General features: G+C 47.1%; 1 protein-coding gene across 1 annotated transcript in view; it reads left to right on the forward strand.

Annotated features, from left to right (window-relative positions):
- Positions 1 to 18,961, forward strand: part of USP31 (ubiquitin specific peptidase 31) — a gene marked incomplete at its 5' end in the record, with an annotated part of 58,336 nt that extends 39,375 nt beyond the window's left edge. Inside the window, 7 exons of the mRNA XM_081133815.1 lie at positions 896 to 973; positions 1,545 to 1,674; positions 5,654 to 5,773; positions 8,275 to 8,500; positions 11,239 to 11,397; positions 12,919 to 13,071; positions 15,334 to 18,961. Coding sequence (XP_080989941.1) covers positions 896 to 973; positions 1,545 to 1,674; positions 5,654 to 5,773; positions 8,275 to 8,500; positions 11,239 to 11,397; positions 12,919 to 13,071; positions 15,334 to 16,877 — 2,410 coding nt within the window. The 3' untranslated portion in view covers positions 16,878 to 18,961. The remainder of the gene's footprint in view (positions 1 to 895; positions 974 to 1,544; positions 1,675 to 5,653; positions 5,774 to 8,274; positions 8,501 to 11,238; positions 11,398 to 12,918; positions 13,072 to 15,333) is intronic.
- Positions 18,962 to 19,275: the final 314 nt, after the last annotated feature.

The raw sequence follows: 19,275 nt of genomic DNA on the forward strand, positions 1-19,275 counted from the left end.
TGCAACCAAGGTACGTTCCCTTGATCAGAAATCGAACCCATGACCCTTCGATCCTCAGGCCGACACTAGCTGCTGAGCAACACCGGCTAGGGCCACGTAACTGTTTATTATAATGATTTTTTCAACAAATGTCGTAGTGCCTGCATTTCTGGATTCCAAAAAGTCTACAACCTAGGTATGTGCCCTGACCAGGAATTGAACCCTCCATCTTTTGGTGTGTGAGACAGTGCTCCAACCAGCTGAACCACACCGGCCAGGTCACAGTCACTATTTGGTTTTAGAGATGAGAGTTAATAGATGAGATAACGCTTCAGAACATTGCAAAGCATAAGAAAATTAGATGAGTAATATTGACTCTTAATCCTGAGTTTCTCAGGAGATTGGAGTGAGCCAAGACAATCAGTGGGCTTTTATGAAGGAAGGAGGTGGAACTGGAGCAGGCCTAGCAGAAGTTCAGGTTGGCACAGAGCCCAAGGACAGGCATGGATTATGGGGAGAGGGGTGGGGCGCAGGAGCAGACTTTGTTCCCAGAGAGACTGTTGTCCAGTCTCTATTGGGGTTGGTGAGAAATTGGACAAAAAGTTGGAAAGGTCATAAAGAACATCTGAGAGTGATTGTGGATAGCCTTATAAGAGGATTCTAAATTTCTTCCAATCTCTATTTCTATACTGGACATTTTAACTTAAGGTTTTTTTTTTAGTCCAGTTGTAACCTACTTATTATATATGAGGTTATTATAATGGTCTCACTAGAAACTTTTTCTAATGGGGAATGGTGATGAAGATTTTCAGAAATCACGTGATTTCAGATTTCAGATAGGGCTATCATTTTTAAGTAAAATCATTTATTTAGAAAATAACATGTACTCCCCCCATCCCTCTTCCCTGTCCTCTAGGGCATTAAAATCTTGTGGACCAGGTGGCACTGCTCATGTGAAATTAGTGGTAGAATGGGACAAGGAGACAAAAGATTTGTGAGTATTTTTTACTTAGTGTTTATAGAATCATTGTTTTAATTATTTTAAAAGTACAACTTTGACCTTTCAAATTAGCTGAAACCCAAATCTCTCTTCTCGTTAACTATTTAGTGTCTGATGTGTTGCTAATCCTTTATTATTATTTGTTATTTCTCTCCTATACATTCTGTTGTTTGCTGCTAATGAGACAGAAGCTATATATTTATATGTATGTATGTATGTACGTGTATGTGTATATATGTGTATGTGTATATACATATAGATATATTCATTGTAGGTCCAATTACTTTGATTTGTATTACAGGCCCATTAACTCTAGTAAGTTATTCAAAATGCATGCCCTTAGTTACAAAGGACAAGAATATATGAATTAGCGCAGCTCGTGGCCAGTCCCAGAAAAACCAACTCCAAGTGATTTCTTCTTGAAAACAACTTTATAGATAGAGAATGTTTCAAGAACACTGTGGAACGTGGAAAATTACTTACGTCCACACTGTAAAGCTGTGATTGTATTTCGTGTCAGTTTTGCAAGGTATTTTCTGTTATGTGCTTCGCCCCCCAATGGCAGCTTGTTTGTAAACACTGAAGATGAATACATCCCTGATGCAGAGAGTGTCCGTCTGCAGAGGGAGCGTCATCATCAGCCTCAGACTTGCACTTTATCGCAGTGTTTCCAACTGTACACCAAAGAGGAGCGGGTAAGAATTCCCTGGGCGTTGCGGGGGTGGGGGTTACGGCAAGGTGATAACGGAGAAACAAGTTACGTCCCAGAAAACTCCCAGGTGTTTTGCATTCACATAGGTTCTGCACACATAATGGGTATCTTAGTGTTATTTTTTTAGGATTTTCACAAGAAATTGTTTAAAGTTTTAGAAAAACTTGATTAATTGAAGTGCTCTAGAAATGAACCTTTGTAGTTAATGTTTTTTCTTTTAATGGTTAATAAATTTATTTTTGGTTTCAATTTACAAATTTTATTATTTTTTTAAATATATCTTTATTGATTTCAGAGAGGAAAGGAGAGGGAGAGAGAGAGCTAGAAACATCAATGATGAGAGAGTCATTGATCGAGCCCACAACCCGGGCATGTGCCCTGACCGGGAATAGAACCCTGGTTGCCTGGATCCCAGGTCGACACTCAACCGCTGAGCCACGCCCAGCCGTGCTCAATTTACAAATTTTAAATAATTTTCCTTAGTAACTAGAATAGTGATTCTCAACTTTTTGGTACTGAGAACTTAGGCACAATGACCTATTTAAATTAAAATTAATTATAATTAAATAAAATTAAAAGTTCAGTTTCTTAGTTGCATTAGCCACATTTCAGGTGCTGAGTAGGCATGTGGCTCTCTATTGGACAGTGTAGACATAGACAAAGTTCTTTTGGGCAGTGTTCTTTGGACCACTTAGCACTGTGCTTTGCAGATAGTAGGGACTCAGTAAATATTTGCATGAAAGGGTAGACAGATAGACAGACAAACAAGTCTCTGTGGATGGGTCTCAGGCCTGTGTGATTTTTAAACCTCTCCAGGTTTGTGCACCTTGAGAAACCTTGACTAGAACACTTGCATTTCATCTTGAGTTGATGTTTAGGATCAGAATTTTTATTTTGTTTTATTTTTTTTAATTGATTTTAGAGAGGAGAGAAGGAAAGAGAGAGAGAGAGAAAGAGAAACATGGATTTGTTGTTCCACTTATTTGTGCATTCATTGGTTGATTCTTGTATGTTTCCTGACCGGGGATCGAACCCACAACCTTGGTATATCAGGACGATGCTCTTAACCAACTGAGTGACCCGGCCAGGGTCAGATCAGAGTTTTGACTACTGATTGTTACTGTTCACTCTAAGTACATAGGGCAATTTCAGGTGGGAGATGACTTAAAGCTCCTTTCTCTCTGATGGTTGGGTTCTACCAAAGTTCAGATAGGTGCTTATTCAGCCAGTTTGTACACCTTTAGTTGTGAGGCGTTTGCCTACATCGGAGACTCACCATTTCCTCTTTGGATATATCTGATGCTGATAGATCAGCCTGAAATATGTCCCGAGGTCACTGTGACCCACACGTGTTCTCTCGAGTTCATTAAGAACAGTTGAGGACAAATATTTGTCTAACCTTTAAATACTTGAACTGTTTTCCATTTTCTCACTCTTTTCTCCCCCAAGTTGTTCATAGCTAGTTCCTTTAATAATAGGTTTCATAAGACATTTTTTTCAGTTTACATAAAATAGTTAGTTGGTTCTGCATCCTGTTGATTGCTTGCTCTGTGTAGCACCTTATCCTATTTAGCCTTTTTTTGCTTTAATTGATTTGGGAGATGTGTGAAAATGGCACAAACCTTAGAGGTGAGCAGACCTACTAGACGGCAACACTGGTATTCTACAGGACAGCTCACTGATTTACAAGGATGAGTTCCAGCTAGCAGGATACATTTTGATAGGGATTCATTAATCCAGTAAATGTTTATTGAGTACATACTGTGTGCTAGGTACTGCACTGGGTCCTGGGGATTTGGCCAGGACCAAGACAGACAGCGTTTCTGTCCTCAAACAAGGAAGTGAAGGAAGTGGAGGCCATGGGTAGGAAGGAACTGGCATGGTTGAGAAGCAGAAACAGAGCCAGTGTAACTGGAGCACAGGGATAGAAGAGAGAGGGAAGAGACTCCCTGCTGGTCTTTGAATAATCTTGAGTATCTACTGTGGAGCCTGGCACTCAGTAAGTATACACTGGAATGAGTGAATAAAAGAGGGTTACTTGGGGGGCTCAGTCATTAGGTCCAAAAATAACAATGTAAATGGAGGAGAGGAGGAGCTGTAACTTGGCCAGCAGGAGGCTGTGTAATGATAACTTTGGGGATTGGTTTTCTGCAAGCTCAGTATTGATCAGCAGTGTCGTGGGGGCGTCAGCCACTGTAGGCCTCCTTAAGATTGCTTTAGAAATTGTCCGGAACTCAGATGGTGATGGCACTGCTCTTTTCATTACCTTAAATGTTCCCTGTTAAGACCCCGGCAAACTGGGCACAACCCAAGAGAGCAGATAGGAATTGCGCATCTGGAAATCATGACATGGCTGAGTGTGTTTTGAAGAAGGAGCCTGAAGGACTCGGCCCCTTCACAGACCATCCTGTGGAACATAAGGTGGACTCAATTTTATCTGAAAAGAGAACTTAAAGATTGGAAATTATAGGGAAAAGGATTCCGTCTTAACACAGGGAAGAGCTTTGTAAGGGATTGTCTGGTCGGGGAGCTCCTGGTAACAGTTTACAGGAATCAGACAGGTGCTTTAGAGACTGTAATAGTTATTAGACATTATTGCTACATTTTTAGTGGATTTTACAGAAGTATTGTTTGTAATGTATCGTAAATTAAAACACAGATAAACAGCAGTGTGCTCCTTTACCACGAACACTGGGCTGGATGGCCATGCATGCAGACTGTCACTGTCACACAGATATGCAGTGACCAGATGACAGTTTAGGTCCCTTCCAGTTTAACATTCTGATTCACTTTCACCCATCCAAGCTTTTCCTGCAGACATGATTGGGCCTCCCTGTCACAAAAAAAATCTCCCTCAGTTCTGCTCCCTTCCCAATGGCCATGCCAGTCTTCCTCCGCCTCCTTCATGCCTAACTTCACATTAGTGGTCCAAGTGCTTTTCTCTCCCCTCCCAAGCCCTCATCATCCATCTGACCACACTCCTCACTCTGCACTTGACGTTCTCAGTTTACACTTGACCTCTCCGCAGGGCTAGTACTGACAGCCCTCCAGCCTCACTGCTCTTTTTTTGGTTTGCGTGAAAGGGAGTGCTTCCAATTTCCCTGGTTTTCTGACTCTGCATCCTCAGGCTCTGCTGGTTTCTGAACTTTTGTCTTTCCCTTAAAAATAGGCATTCCCAGAATCTGTCCTTGGCTTCTTTTTCTTCCATCTCAGGGGCATGGCCTTCTACTCCCATGGCCTCCCTTATCTCACTGTGATGTGGACCCAGATCTGATGCAGCTTCTGATTTCCAGAGCAAGTCTAATAATCTCTCACCTGTTGGCACCTGTAACCTGGCAGGTCCCCACCCTGAATCACTGGCCTGCAGAGATGACACGTAGATGTAGATGACATTTACAAAGATCGTGTTGATAGCAGAAGGGAGGGTTGTTTGGAGCAATTTATTGCTGGGGGAGAGATCAGTTAGGAGCTTGAGATGTCCACGTAAGAGAATGAGTGAGGACTTTGAATTCAGGTGGTGGTCAGGGTGTAGGAAGGGACAGGACAAGATATGGCAGGGAGAGAACAACTTCGGGTGGACACGGAGGGGGAGGAAGAGAGAAGGGCTTGAGGGTTTGGGATAACCCCCATGGTCTGCCTTTGGTGGGTGTCATGTGTTTGCTAGGACCGGACAGGAGGAGAAGGGACTATGCTGATGGGAAGGTGATGAGTTTGGGAGTATGTGGAGTTCCAGGTCCTCCGGGGTCATATCCTCTAGATAGTCATCGTTCCTTTTTGAGAGATAATCTACCCAGCAAATATTTGGGTGCCACTTTCGATGGTGTGTTTCCATTGCGTCCCATCAAATGTTGTTTCCAGAGGGATTCTGAGTTGCCCGGGTGCTGGCTAAGGAGTGAGTCCAGCACCGGGTGGCAGGAAGCCTTCCTAGGTGCACTTAACACAGTTGTGCTCCTCGTTTCTAGCTGGCCCCCGATGATGCCTGGCGCTGCCCACACTGCAAGCAGCTGCAGCAGGGGAGCATCACGCTGAGCCTCTGGACCCTGCCTGATGTGCTCATCGTACACCTGAAGAGGTTTCGACAGGTGAGGACAGAGGCCGTGACCGCCTGTGGGCTGGGGGGTTCGCTGGGGCCCCTGTGTTATCCCACACTCCCATCCATGTGTTACAACACCCATCTGCCCCTTGGGGGCCACCCTTCTTTCTAAGCAGAGTTAGAGGGTCCTGCGACTCTTTAAATCCTACACATTTTACTTCATACTGTGGAGATTTTACTTTGTTCTTGAGCGTTTGCTTTAGATTTGTAGATATTGTGCTTAAATTTTGATGAGTGTACTTTGGATTTAAAAAAAAAGTAAAGCTTCTTTCTGAGGGCGGGTAGAATTATGTTTCTTTCGAAAGTAATAATGGGAGTTGTCCTGCTCCCAAGAAATGGTTGTACAGTTGGGGATTGAGTCAGAAATGTGTACAAAGAAAATCTGCTTTGAGTATATTGCTCTGTGAGTCAGTTTTTCCCAAAAAGCCTGTCCGTTCCTGAGGTTGGGATGGTCCCAGACAGCCCCATTGTATGAGGGCTAGTGGGAGGTAACCGGTAGAGGGGTCTCTGAAGCCTGGCTTCAGGAGCTCTGTATCTGAGATTGGGATAGGCATTTAGTGGGAGCAGGGCGTGCAAAGCCCTGCCGCTGAGGGAGTGTGGCCCATGCAGGAGCCTGGCAGCAGCCAATTTGGCTGGAGTGCCAGAGGGTTGGAGAGAAAGGTGTGAGCCGAGGTGGACAACATGGGGAGGGACGGGTCATCCACACAGACCCTTGCGAGCAGAGTGGGAGTCTGATGATAGATTTAAGCTAAGAAGCAACATCACTAAATTTGTGTTTGAAGAGAGCATTCTCACTGCAGTGTGGAGAGTTAGAAGTGACAAGAATGAAGACAGGAGATCTGAAGGGGCCATTGCAGTTATCAGGGTCGGGGAGGGATACTGATGGCTGGGACTGCAGGTGTGTGAAGTAGAGGAGATGGGGAGACCTGAGGGGGTTTAAGAGATGCTTAGGGCTTGCTGATGATGTGGACACGCACATGGCTCCAGGGCTGGGGCTTTCACACACAGGTTTGGGGCACAGCTGTGTGTCCCAGCTGCACACTCCCATTGGGATCTGCAGGTAGGTAGCTGGTTGAGTGTTGGGATCCCCACATGTATCCTTGCACACACACAGACCACTTTATTTCGCTTTCTATTTCTTTTGAAGGCACATCATCACACTAAAAACTCTGGGGCCACCTTTGACTCGTCTTTCCTGTCCCTCTCATGTAGGGTCCAGACAGTCTCCTCTTCCGCGTGGTTACGCCTCTCCGTTGCCTCCTGCATGTGTCCCCTTCTCCCCATTCTTGTGTCCTGACCGGGAGTCTAGCCAGCAGCCTTTTGGTGCACAGGATGATGCCCAACCAACTGAGCCACACCGGCCAGGGCTCCCCGTTCTTGCAGTCACCCTGCTAGTTCAGACTTTTGGTACTTTCCAGCTGGTTGCAATTGCAGTGTCTATTTATTTAGTTTTTTAATATGTTCTTACTGATTTCAGAGAGAAGATGGGAGAGGGAGAGAGAGAGAAACATCAGTGAGACAGAAACATCAATCTGCTGCCTCCTGCACACCTCCTACTGGAGATCGAGGCCACAACCTGGACATGTGCCCTGACTGGGAATCGACCTCCTGGTGCACAGGACGGTGCTCCACCACACCGGCTGGGCTGCAGTGTCTTTTAACTGATTTCTTCACCTGGATGACTTTTTCTACCATGTTTTACGCACTACTTACACAGTTCTTCACTCACAACTCTGATGACATCACCTTCTCAAAGCCTCAGTACTTATCCCTTGACTAAGAACAAAGTCCAAATTCTTTAGCCTGACCTTCCTGACCACCCAGGACCCATCCTGCCTTTGTCTTAGGAAAAAATTTCTTCCCTTAATAGATCCATATCTCCTTGGGGTAGCCATTATCCATGCCTGATTAATATTTTAAAGCTCTCACAGACACAGGAAACATTCAGTAAATATTCAGCTGATGGTTAGATTTCACAGGATTTCCCTGTGGACATGTGGGAAAGACAGACTACCCAGGGTTGTCAACTAAACAAATGTATTAAACTAAATCAGTGTTAACTTTTCATGCCACTGCCAGAGGGCTGGGTAAGAAGGGGTGCTGCTCATTGAGTGGCTGGCTGTGCCAGGCACCATGCTCTGCCTCTCTCATAGATTATTGCTGCATGTGACAGAGATCAGGACATATCACCCAAAATTGTCAGTTTGTGAGTCTGACAAATCCTTTGTCAGATAAGAAATGGAGACTCAGGGAGGCTCATTACCCCTCATTTGTAGGTTATTGCTGGTTCCACTCTTAGTGATCTTAAAGCCTGTTCTTCCAAACAGTTCAAACTGTTAGTCTGTTTTCCCTATTTTGTGTGTGTCTTGGGAAGCATCAGACAGCTAACTCAAACCACTTCAGCTGCTAGAGCCCACATTCCACGCTGAACCCATTCACCACCTGTTTGCATGAAAATATCATCAGGACTTGTATTTCTTCTTGTGACAGGAAGGAGACAGGCGTATGAAACTTCAGAACATGGTCAAGTTCCCCTTGACTGGCCTGGACATGACGCCTCATGTGGTTAAGAGAAGCCAGAGCAGCTGGAGTTTGCCATCCCATTGGTCTCCATGGCGACGACCTTATGGACTCGGGAGGGACCCTGAGGACTACATCTATGACCTGTATGCTGTGTGCAATCATCATGGCACCATGCAAGGGGGGCACTACACAGGTCTGCAGCGTGAGAGGCCGGGTGTCTGTGCGGACGATTCCTTCAGGCGTGCTTGCTCGTGACAGGGTCGCTTTGCCTTAGATCCTCACCCTCCCTTCCAGTGGCCAGTGTGCCAACCGTAAGGGCAGTTTTCCTCCTCTGGATCTTCGTCCAAAAGCAAACAAGCGAAAATTCTCCTCCATGTCCTGAGCGTGCCCATCGGTGGTGTCTGCTGCTTGGGGAGTGGTGTGTGCAGCTGGACAGCATGGTCCGCTTCCCGAGCACGCGCTGAGCTCACCTTGTCTGCAGTGTTCCGCTCCACTTCCTTGAGCTTCCAGCTCCTCCCTGGTTTGGAGTGACTGTGAGGCACTTTTATAGTGTCTTTAAAGAGACTTGAAAAGGTTTTCTTTTTGTATCAAGGCGACATTTATTTTTTCATCTTTAAAGCAACTATGTTCATCATGATATTTAGAGACTAGAGAGGGAGGAAAGAACAGTACCATCATCCATGGGCTTATCACTCAATAACCACTGGTAACAATTTTAAAAATTGTGATAAAGTACACATAACAACATTAATCACTTTAACCATTCTTTTTTAAAAACTACGTATTTTTATTGACTTCAGAGAAGAAGGGAGAGGAGAGAAAGACAGAAACATCAATGATGAGAGTCATTGATCAGCTGCCTCCTCTATGCCCCCCCACTGGGGATCGAGCCCACAACCCTGGCATGTGCCCTGACCGGGAATTGAACTGTGACCTCCTGGTTCATAGGTTGATGCTCAACCACTGAGCCACCCCAGCCAGGCTAGAGGAGCTTTGGTATTTTCTACATCCTTTCGCCTTTCCCATGCTGAGGCCATACCACTGCTTGTCTGATGTGTAAAATGATTAAAGTCTTAGGTTAGAGAACACTTTAAGTACCTGAGCATTGTTGGATTAAGGCCACCTTGTGTGTGAGTTTCATTTGGAATGGTTCCTGCGATGTCTTTATTTGGCCTGGATCTAGTTATAACTGTGGTGCATGTGTGGCTAACTGGTGTAAGGATTCTGAAACAGTGCTTCTCAACGTATCTGTGATGAAGAACCTGGTTTTTTCTTTTAAAAATTTTCAGTCCTTCATGAACCAATACTTGTGCAAAAATACAATTAAAATATCCATGGCAATATCAGGTTGCTGTAAAAGTTCTCAATTGCTTTTCTCAGTTTTGGTGTTTATCTTGTGGATTGGCACCAGTCTGCAAACCATACCTTGAGTAGCACTGGTCTAGAAAACCCTTCACCAATAGTGCTAGGAAAAAAAGCAAATACAGTTATTTTGTAAGTGCACCGTTTACCCATCAGTGAGTTACTGTGCTCCTTAGTTTTCACGCTGTGGCTGGGGACAGACTGTCTGAAGAAGCAGATTGAAGCTAGTGCAGGGTCTCTGTCACCTTCTCTTGGGCTGTTCCCTGTCAGATCCCACTCCCACTCCAGAAGAGCAGCCACACACCAGACCACTGCCATTTCCCTGGTCCTATTCACTGCTTATAGCTCTGTTTCTCTCCCCTCTGGCTCCAGAGTCCGGCTGTGCATGACTTGTCTCCCTGCGAGCACAGATTCCCACTCTGCTCTTCTTTCTCCGGACCTGTCTGCTGTAGCCCTTCCTTGCCTGGGCGCCCTTCAGCTCTTAGGGTTCCATGCTTGAAAAGTGGTTGTGGCCTATGGAGGAAGTCACTCCTGGTGCCTCCTGCCAGGACCTGTATGCCTTGCCCTGGGGGCCATGCTGAGTCTGTCCCAGTGGCCAGCTGAATATTCTAGCCCTCCTTTATCCCACCCCAACAAATAGGTATTTTTAGAAAGTGTGGTAAGAATGTACTTTTATGGATCAAGCTTATCATGCCCCTTGATATATCCTTTCAGGATGATGTTAACACTAAGGTGTCCATTCTTGCTGGTGCTCAAAACCTCTGTGTTTCTACCTCAGGCTTAGAATTAGAACTGGAGAGAAGGCCACGTATATTCATAAGCTCAAATGTTCTCCGTTTGCAAAGGGACTTTGTGGGGCATTGCTTGTGCTACCCCTGAGGGAAGCAGGGTCAGGTAGGGGGCTAGATAATTCTGAAATGAGCTTCACCAGCAGCAGGAATTTGGGCGAGCCTGTTCATCTTTCTGAGCCTCTGTAAAATGGAAATCGTCATTGAGCAGATCTCATAGGATTAAGTGCATGTTTGGCACATAATAAGTGCTAAACAAGTGTTAGCTGATGCTATTATTAATACCATTACTTCTAGTTCTATTATTTTCTGTCTCTAATAAACACCAAGCACAATGTAACCCACATGCTTATATCAGGGTTTCTCAGCCCTGGCAAAGTTGACAGTTTGGCCACATAATTCTGTGCTGTGAGAGTCCGTCCTATACACTGTAGGATGTTTAGCAGCGTCCTTGGCCTCTACCCACTAGATGCCAGTAACACCTTTACCCCCGGGTTGTGGACAATCAAGATGTCTTCAGATTTTTCAAATGTCCCATGGTGTAGAATTGTCCCCAGTTGGTTTAAAGAAATAAGCATATTGTGCTTCCTAAGATTGAAAAGAACTGTATCTGAAATTCCATGAGACATTTTGCCTGAGTGTGATACGGAATTTGGGTTTTCCACCTTTCTCTGTTACTTAGGCAGCCTTAAAAGGTCTTGAGTTAATTATATGAGCCAAAGAAGCGGTCTGTGTGGGTAGGGTGCAGCCTGCGGGGTGCTGACGTGACTCTCTCCGGCAGCGTTCTGTAAGAACTCCGTGGACGGCCTCTGGTACCGCTTCGACGACAGCGACGTGCAGCAGCTGCCGGAGGGCGAGGTCTGCACACGCGCGGCCTACATCCTGTTCTACCAGAGGCGGGCGGCGATACCCTCCGGGTCGGCCAACAGCTCTGTGGCAGGTAAGCCGGCCCTGCTCTTGGGCAGTTTTTCCAGAACAGAAGATTGTCGTTAATGGTTCAGAGGATTCTCCAGAAGGTCTCATGCCTCTGTCAGTTCAATCACATTAATCCTCACATTTGCATTTAACCTTGAAACCAAAATGATTGCAGTTCACAGGGAGGTGGACCAGTGCCCGGGTCACTCGTGGGATAAGCGAACTAAAAAGCAGCACGGCACGTACTCTGAAAGTAGAGAGAATGAGGGTTTGGAAATAGAACCTAGACTTGGCTTCGCCACATTTTGGTTGGGTTACTTTGGGGCACGTTCCCTCCAAGGCACATGTTTATCATCTGTAATCCTGGTGTAGTAACACCGCCTGCCTCCTGGTGTCACTATGCATCAGGTGAGGCAAATGTGCCTTAAAGCCTTTCATAAAGGGTAAAGCACAGTGAGGAATAGCCCCCTCCCCCAGTAAGATTGGCTTGCTCTATTAGGGGAAGAATTGAAGGCTATGATAATAATATTAGGTGGCTTAGGTTTAGCTTGATGGGGTCTAGTCTGTTGTTTTAATAAATGTAGGAATCAATGCCCACACTCGATGTGGGCGCAGCCACACGGAATCTGAACAAGGGGCACGTGCGTCTTAGTGCATGGTGTGAATTTAAAAGAGTAAGACAGGACTGGAATGTGGGGATGTGGTCAGGTTAGGGCGTATCGACCCCTGCTCCCCCTGAGGCTTTCAAGAGCTAAGTTAGAAGCTGCTAAAAGGAGGCCTCTCGAGCAGTGGCCCTGCTGGAGTCAGGACGCCCCCCCCCCCCCCCCCCCCGGGTACCCATCTGTCTGCTGCTCACTTCGTTAGCAAAAGTGGGAGCCCAGTGCTCCGGGGCTTGTCCTCAGCGCTTCCCAGTCTGGGATATGCTTAGAAAGCACACCCTTGAGGGCTGCTTGAGACCAGGATGCTGCTGCCTGTTCTCAGTTTCAGGAGCAGCTGCTGTTGCTCTAATGTGCATCTAAGGGCATCCCTGGGCAGACGGGACAGATTGACGTAAAGCTTTGTGTTTGTATATAAATATTGTGAAAATGGTTTTAAAATTCAACAATCAGGCTGAGAAAATAATGGCGCTGCTGCTCTTTTCTTTCTGTTAGAAGTATTAGACAGGCACTTAGAACATTGCCCGGTGTGGAGTGTGAGTAAGTATTTGTGGAAAGAACGAGTCTGAGCAATTGTCTATGCTTGGCTCTGTTGCCTGCCCTTAGCACTTGGATTTCGAATTCTACAGTATCCATCCCTGTCCTTGCATTGTTACTGCCGGCATGTGCGGGAGTCTGCTCTCCTTCCTTTTGCCTTTGGAGGGTCTTAGGAGGGCCGTTGGGGCAGGCACACTGTGGGGTCTGGGAGTTTGTGTTGCTCTGCAGGGAAGACATGCAGGCCGAGCTGCAGGCTGCCTCCTGCTGAAGGCAGCAGCACCTTCCTGAGGGTGTGTGCTGTGCAGGCCGGCCCAGGGTCCCGGGCTGACCTTTGTGCCCCTCCCTCTCTGCAGGCTCCACGAGTTCCTCCCTGTGTGAGCACTGGGTGAGCCGGCTCCCAGGGAGCAAGCCAGCCAGCGCGACCTCGGCAGCTTCCTCCCGACGCACCTCCCTGGCCTCGCTGTCTGAGTCCGTGGAGATGACCGGGGAAAGGAGTGAGGATGATGGTGAGTGTGTGTTTTGGTGACAAACTTTCAAGAGGCAACTCACAGCACAGGCCCCTCATGTTTAGGAACCAAACCCTGGGAAGGCTGTGGTGGCGCTGCCTCGTGTGCCCGTCACCAGTCACACCTGCAGTGAACGGGGCGTTTGCTTTTCCTCTTTGACCTAGAGCTCCTTTCCTCTCTCATCATTTTTGACTTTGAAGGTCTGGAGTGGAGGCTGCAGCCTGAACTCTGTACAATAATGAATACATTTTTTTCAAAGTGTTTTTTAAAATCTAAGCCTCTGTGAGAGAACTCAGTGCCGTTGTGATCTGCCCAGGGCTGCCTGGTGCAGAGTCGCCATGCAGGGCCTGGCAGGGACCTCCCGGCCTGCTCGGCTGTCACCTTCCTGCCGCACTGTTGCCTTGAGAGAAGTCTGTGGCATGCTTTTTTCCGGTGCAGAAGCGTCTGGAACAAAGACTGTTGCCTCTGCATAGAGGTAGTTTTTGGGAATTCTGAAAATAAGTACAATATAAAAACTTTGGAAATCTTATAATAGTTGAACTTTGTTTTATTTTACCTTCACTTACTGCTTGAGTTGCGGCAGCATGGCCCTTAGTTCCAGCAGGGACCCAGCTGGGGTGGGAGCCATCAGGCAGCCAGTACTCCGAGAGCTAGAAGAGGAGAGAGTGAGCTCAGCTTCTGTAATGAGGACGGCGACTCACCTTCCACAAGCCTCATTCTGCGGCCAGTATTTCGATAGCTGTGGTCCTCTCCTGGTGGAGATGGGTGATTCTGAGAATGTGAAATAGAGGAGAGGGCCGGGGGTGGGGAGAAGCATGCCAGACGGAGCTGTGCCACACAGCATCGGCTTTGCCAGCTCTGGCTTGTGGCTTCTCTTGGTAAAATAAGAGTATTGGGCTCTGATTGCTAAGCTGCTTTCTAGCTCCTGGCACTATATGAAAAACCGACCAGTGAGTCTTGGTTTGTTTGGGTAGAGGTTATTTCCAGTGCAGCCTTTAAGCATAGAATTCACTCTCATTTCAGCAGTAAGCCTAGATTGGTCTGCCTGACCTAATTTTAACCAATGTGGTTAGAGAATTGTACCCTCTTCTTCTTCTTCTTCTTTTTTTTTTTTTTTTTTAATATATCTTTATTGATTTCAGGGAGAGGATGGGAGAGAGGGAGAGAGAGAGAAACATCAATGATGAGAGGGAATCACTGATTGGCTGCTTCCTGCATGTCCCCTGCTGGGGATCGAGCCTGTATATATGCCCTGACCGGGAATCGAACCGTGGCCTCCTGGATCCTAGGTCGATGCTCAACCACTGAGCCACGCCAGCTGGGCAGAATTGTACCCTCTTAAGTGTCATTATCTCCTAGTGTGCTGGTGGTGCCCACAGGACGGGGCCTGTCTCCTACAGTCTCCTCCAGACAGACTGACAGATCCTCAGCTACAGTAGCAAGTGTGTATGGAATTTAACTTAGAATATTTTCTTTGGAATTTTTAAGTCACTCATCGTAGGAGTTATACTGTTCTAGTTACTCATATTTTTTAGTAAGTTTTAAGTCCTTCAGGATAGGAGTATATTGTCTCTCTGCCTTTGCATGGATCTGCTTTCACAGGAAACAAGTACAGGCACCTGCATGCCGCATTGAGTGTGGGGCTGGAGACCATGACTCTGATACTCGCTCTGCCTCTAATTTTCTGTATCATCTTGGGCAGATACTTCCTTCTGAGAGCCCCAGATGTCCTTAGTAAGTTGAAGCTGGGTCAGTAGCTCCCGTTTATTGAGCATCTGTGCAGTGCCACGTGCCTTGCTGGGCACAGGACTTTAAAAGATTTTATTTACTCCTCACGTACCCCTGTGAGTTACAGCAGGGTCAGCAAGCTACAGCCCAAAGGCCAAATGTGGTCCCTGCCTTTATTTAAATAAGGTTTTATTGGGACACAGCCATGCCCATTTGTTTGTGTGTCACCATTGCTGCTTGCACAGGACAGGGGCCCACAAAGCCTTAAATATTTACTATGCTGACCCTTGGTGTAGAGCAGGAAGGGAAAGAGATAGTTTGTCGATCCCCAAGTTAGAATGTCCCTATTTTACAGATAAGGGAGGGAACTGGGCTCAGAAAAGGTGAAGTCCCATGGCTACTCCTTGACCCCAGGCATGCTGGCTCTGAGGGTCATGCTTCTGTCATTCCAGGATGCTTTCCTTCCTTTCATTGTTCGGTGCTACTGGGGCTCTTTTCTGTTTAGCTTAATGGTATTCTCTTTGCTGCATTCAGGAGGTTTCTCGACTCGACCGTTCGTGAGAAGTGTTCAGCGTCAGAGCTTGTCATCCAGGTCTTCTGTCACCAGCCCCTTGGCTGTCAATGAAAATTGCATCAGACCTTCTTGGTCCCTGTCTGCTAAGCTGCAGATGCGCTCCAACTCTCCTTCCCGGTTCTCAGGGGACTCTCCTATTCACACCTCCGCCTCCACCTTGGAGAAAATCGGCGAGGCAGTGGATGACAAGGTCTCCATCTCTTGCTTTGGTAGCTTGAGGAACCTTTCTAGCAGTTACCAGGAACCAGGCGATGCTCCCAGTCGACGGGAGCCCAGGGCCATGGGCCGGGCCCCTCTGGCTGTCATGGAAGGTGTGTTCAGAGACGAGTCAGATGCCCACAGATTGAACTCCAGTGTGGTGGACACACAGAGCAGACTCTCAGCACAAGGGGCCTGCTTGCCCCCCGTCTCTGATCCATTTGACAACAATAACCAGATAGCTTATGTGGATCAGAGCGATTCTGTTGACAGCTCTCCCGTCAAAGAGGTGAAACCCCCAAGCCACTCAGGCTCTCTCACAAAGAAACCAGAGAGCACAGCCAAGAGCTCCCCCAGCTCCAAGGGCGCATCTGAGCCAGATAGAAGCTTGCGGAAGGGGAGGTCTGTCTTGGCAAGCCAAGGGTCATCTCAGTCCAGCACATCCCCTTCGTCTCCTGTTCCTGCCAAAGTTTCTGCAAAGCCCTCCCGCTCCCGGAGCAGAGCAGATCCTTCCAGGGCCCCTGCCCTTCCCAGAAAGGAATCCTCCCTCAGAACCCAGGACTCAGTGGCCTCTCCTTCGTCCCAGAAGCTGAAGTCAGCTTCTTCCCTTACCCACACTGCTTCCTCCATACCTGCCAAAAAAGCCTCGGGCCCTGCTGTGAGAGGCCCCTGCCCACCTGGGAAGGGCAGGACTTCAGATAGGAGCTTAAGTAGAGAGGGCTCCAGACAGAGCCTGGTTTCTGACCGAGCCAGTGTCACTTCCAGCTCCAAACCCAACTCCCCTCGGGTGAGCCAGTCCAGGGCGGGGGAGGGCCGGGGGGATGGAAAGCATGTCAGGAGTTCCTCCATGGCCAGCCTGCGCTCCCCCAACATGGGCGTGAAGACCAGTCTTAAGAGGGATAGCAAGTCAGACGAAAAGGGGCTGTCTTTCTTCAAGTCTGCCTTGCGACAGAAGGAAACCCGGCGGTCCACTGACCTTGGCAAGACCACCTTGCTCTCTAAGAAGGCAGGTGGGAGCTCTGTCAGGTCAGTCTGTAAGAGTGCCGGTGATGATAAGGCAGAGAAAGGGCACCAGCCTCAAGGGTCCCAGCAGCCAAATGCCAATTCAGCTGGAAAAGAACAGCTTGTCTCCAAGGACCCTGCTTCTGCTAGACATTCCCTGCTATCCAGTCGCAAATCCAAGTCTTCCCAGCTAGACTCTGGAGCGCCCTTGTCTCCTGGTGGCAGGCAATCTGCTGAGAAATCCTCCCAAAAGTTACCTTCGAGCATGCCAGCCTCTGCACGGCCTTCTCAGAAACCTCAGTGATTGCTGCACTCCCAGTGTTTACCTGGAAAGCTGTTTATTTATTTAGAACCCTTCCCTCCCACCAAAGCCCTCGATGCTTTTGTTTTGTATTTTTTGGGTCATGTGCCTGACGTGCGTGCTTGCGTGCGTGTGTGTGTGCGTGTGTGCGTGTGTGTGCGTGCAGAATTCAATTGCAAATTGTTAAAAGCGTCGCCTTATTCTGCCATTGAACCAAATAACAGCCATAGGCAAAGCATCAATACCGAGCTAACTGGAAAAATTACAGATGATACCCCGACAGTCCCTTCAGCATATTTCTTTCTAGAGAACTCTAATGGCTTGTTGGACACCAGGGTTTGGAACCTGGGAACCAGTTAAGCTCTCGTTACTGTGCTCTGTAGAAGGATGACTCATTAGACTTGGGTTTCAGCTGAGCAGGACTTGTCCTCACTGGCAATTGTCACGTGGCACCAGGAGTTCTAAAAACTGTGACACTAACAATGAAACAAACCGAGAGAAAACGGTTGCTTTCTGCACTTTGGCCCCATCTACCAGTCTTTGTAAAGGGCAATATTTTAACACTAATGTTTCTCAGGTATATATACTCAGCTAGTCTCGGAAGGATGTGTACCAGTGGAAGGATTAAGAGGAGGGTGGCCTGCCAGTGACTCACTCCTCTTACTGCCACATGTGGACGTGTTTCGAGAAGTGATCTTTCACTACTTTCATTTCCGCAAAGGTGTGTGTACCATAAGCTGTCTTGACTCTTGGGATATGTCCCAGGAGATGGCAAATTGGAGATCCAGAAAGCCAGTCACTAGCAGTAAAATTTCCCCCCTCTAAATTTGCTAGTGAAGGCTATTGGGATTTTGAAATGTAGAGCAGTTAACACCTTTGAAAGATTCCTGGGGGAAAAAAGGATTCTCAACCGCATGCACGAGTCTCTACCATTTTCCTCCTCTGGTTTGCTTTTTTCTGTGTTAAGACGTTGAAAGCTCCATGCCCACATTTCCACAGAGTCTTGTAAGTTATAGAGGAGAGAAGTTGCTGAGGTGGGGAGTTGGGAGTCGGTGATGAGTGAAACGATGTGTAACAGAGGATCTTACACACGTGATGGGTAAAGCGATGTGTAACACAGGATCTTACACACGTGATGGGTGAAGCGATGTGTAACAGAGGATCTTACACACGTGATGGGTGCAGCGATGTGTAACAGTATCTCACACACACACACACACACGTGATGGGTGCAGCGATGTGTAACAGTATCACATACACACTTATCCCTCCTCCCGGCTCAGTGTGACTGCTGCTCAGTAATTCATTCATTCCTTCTTCGTGCTTAAGATTTCATGTCTTATGCAGAACTCAGCAGGACTGGAGCATGTGCATGCTGACCGTGCAAATTGCACTTGGTTAGAAAACGAGAACCACACAGATGAGGAAGGTACATGGTTTTCCAGGCTCCCTGGAGGTATCCTGGCAATTTTAGTTATTTTCCTCCTTTTTCTAAATGTGAGGAGAGTCATGATTCTGATTCTGTTTGAATAGCATTTGTCACCTTGCCACGAAATACAGCATGCTATGTTTATATGCTCTTAAATACTAACTTTAAAAAAAACCACGCACTCAAGTTTGCCCTGAACTCCTGGTGCACAGAACCATTTATAAACCCCTCCAGCGTCGCTGTGTGTGAGGTAACTGAACACTCACAGCTGTGAATTCTGCACTGCCTTTTGTTGTTGTTTTTCCATGAATAGCTCTTGGGAAACGTTTCCAGTAGGTTACTTAACTTTATTTTGCTGCTAATCTGAGCATTAGCAGGTAACTCACAAGCCTGGAGGCTGTTTTTATTGAGGGTAGCTGCAATTTTCGACCCTTGCGATATTTGAGACTCACTCTGCTTTGTGAAAGTTACCGTAGTGCTCCATGAAATTTACTGAACACGGTGGTTGGCCCACTGCACTCAGTCCTGCCCAGGTGTCTGCGGCCCCCAGGGCAGCACTGCTGTCCTCGGCGGCAGCATGACTCCGGTGCCCAGCTGCCTGTGATGTCACCATGGCTTCCGGCGGCACGGCGACAGCCTGGTCCCTTTGGCCACTGCTGGTTTTCTGTGTCACAGATACGGGATCGTCGGTGTCAGGAATTCAGTGTTTGATTGGGACCTCTCATCTTTCTTTCGCAGGTAAACCACATTTGAAATCTATCTGCAGCTCTGCAAAATCCTAGAATGATAGTTTGGCTATGTAAAAGGTTTTATTAACACCTTTGGGGAGGCTATAATCAGTTAAGCATTAATAGAAAATAGTTTAATTCTCACAGTGGTAAATATTTTTATTCCTGAGTACTTCAGGAATGGATTTTCCATTTGGCTTAGTGTCTTTAAAAAACCACTACAAACTCCTTTAATTTTCCATGA

The sequence above is a fragment of the Miniopterus schreibersii genome (genome assembly GCF_964146895.1).
Source record: "Miniopterus schreibersii genome assembly, chromosome: 3".
NCBI lineage: Eukaryota > Metazoa > Chordata > Mammalia > Chiroptera > Miniopteridae > Miniopterus > Miniopterus schreibersii.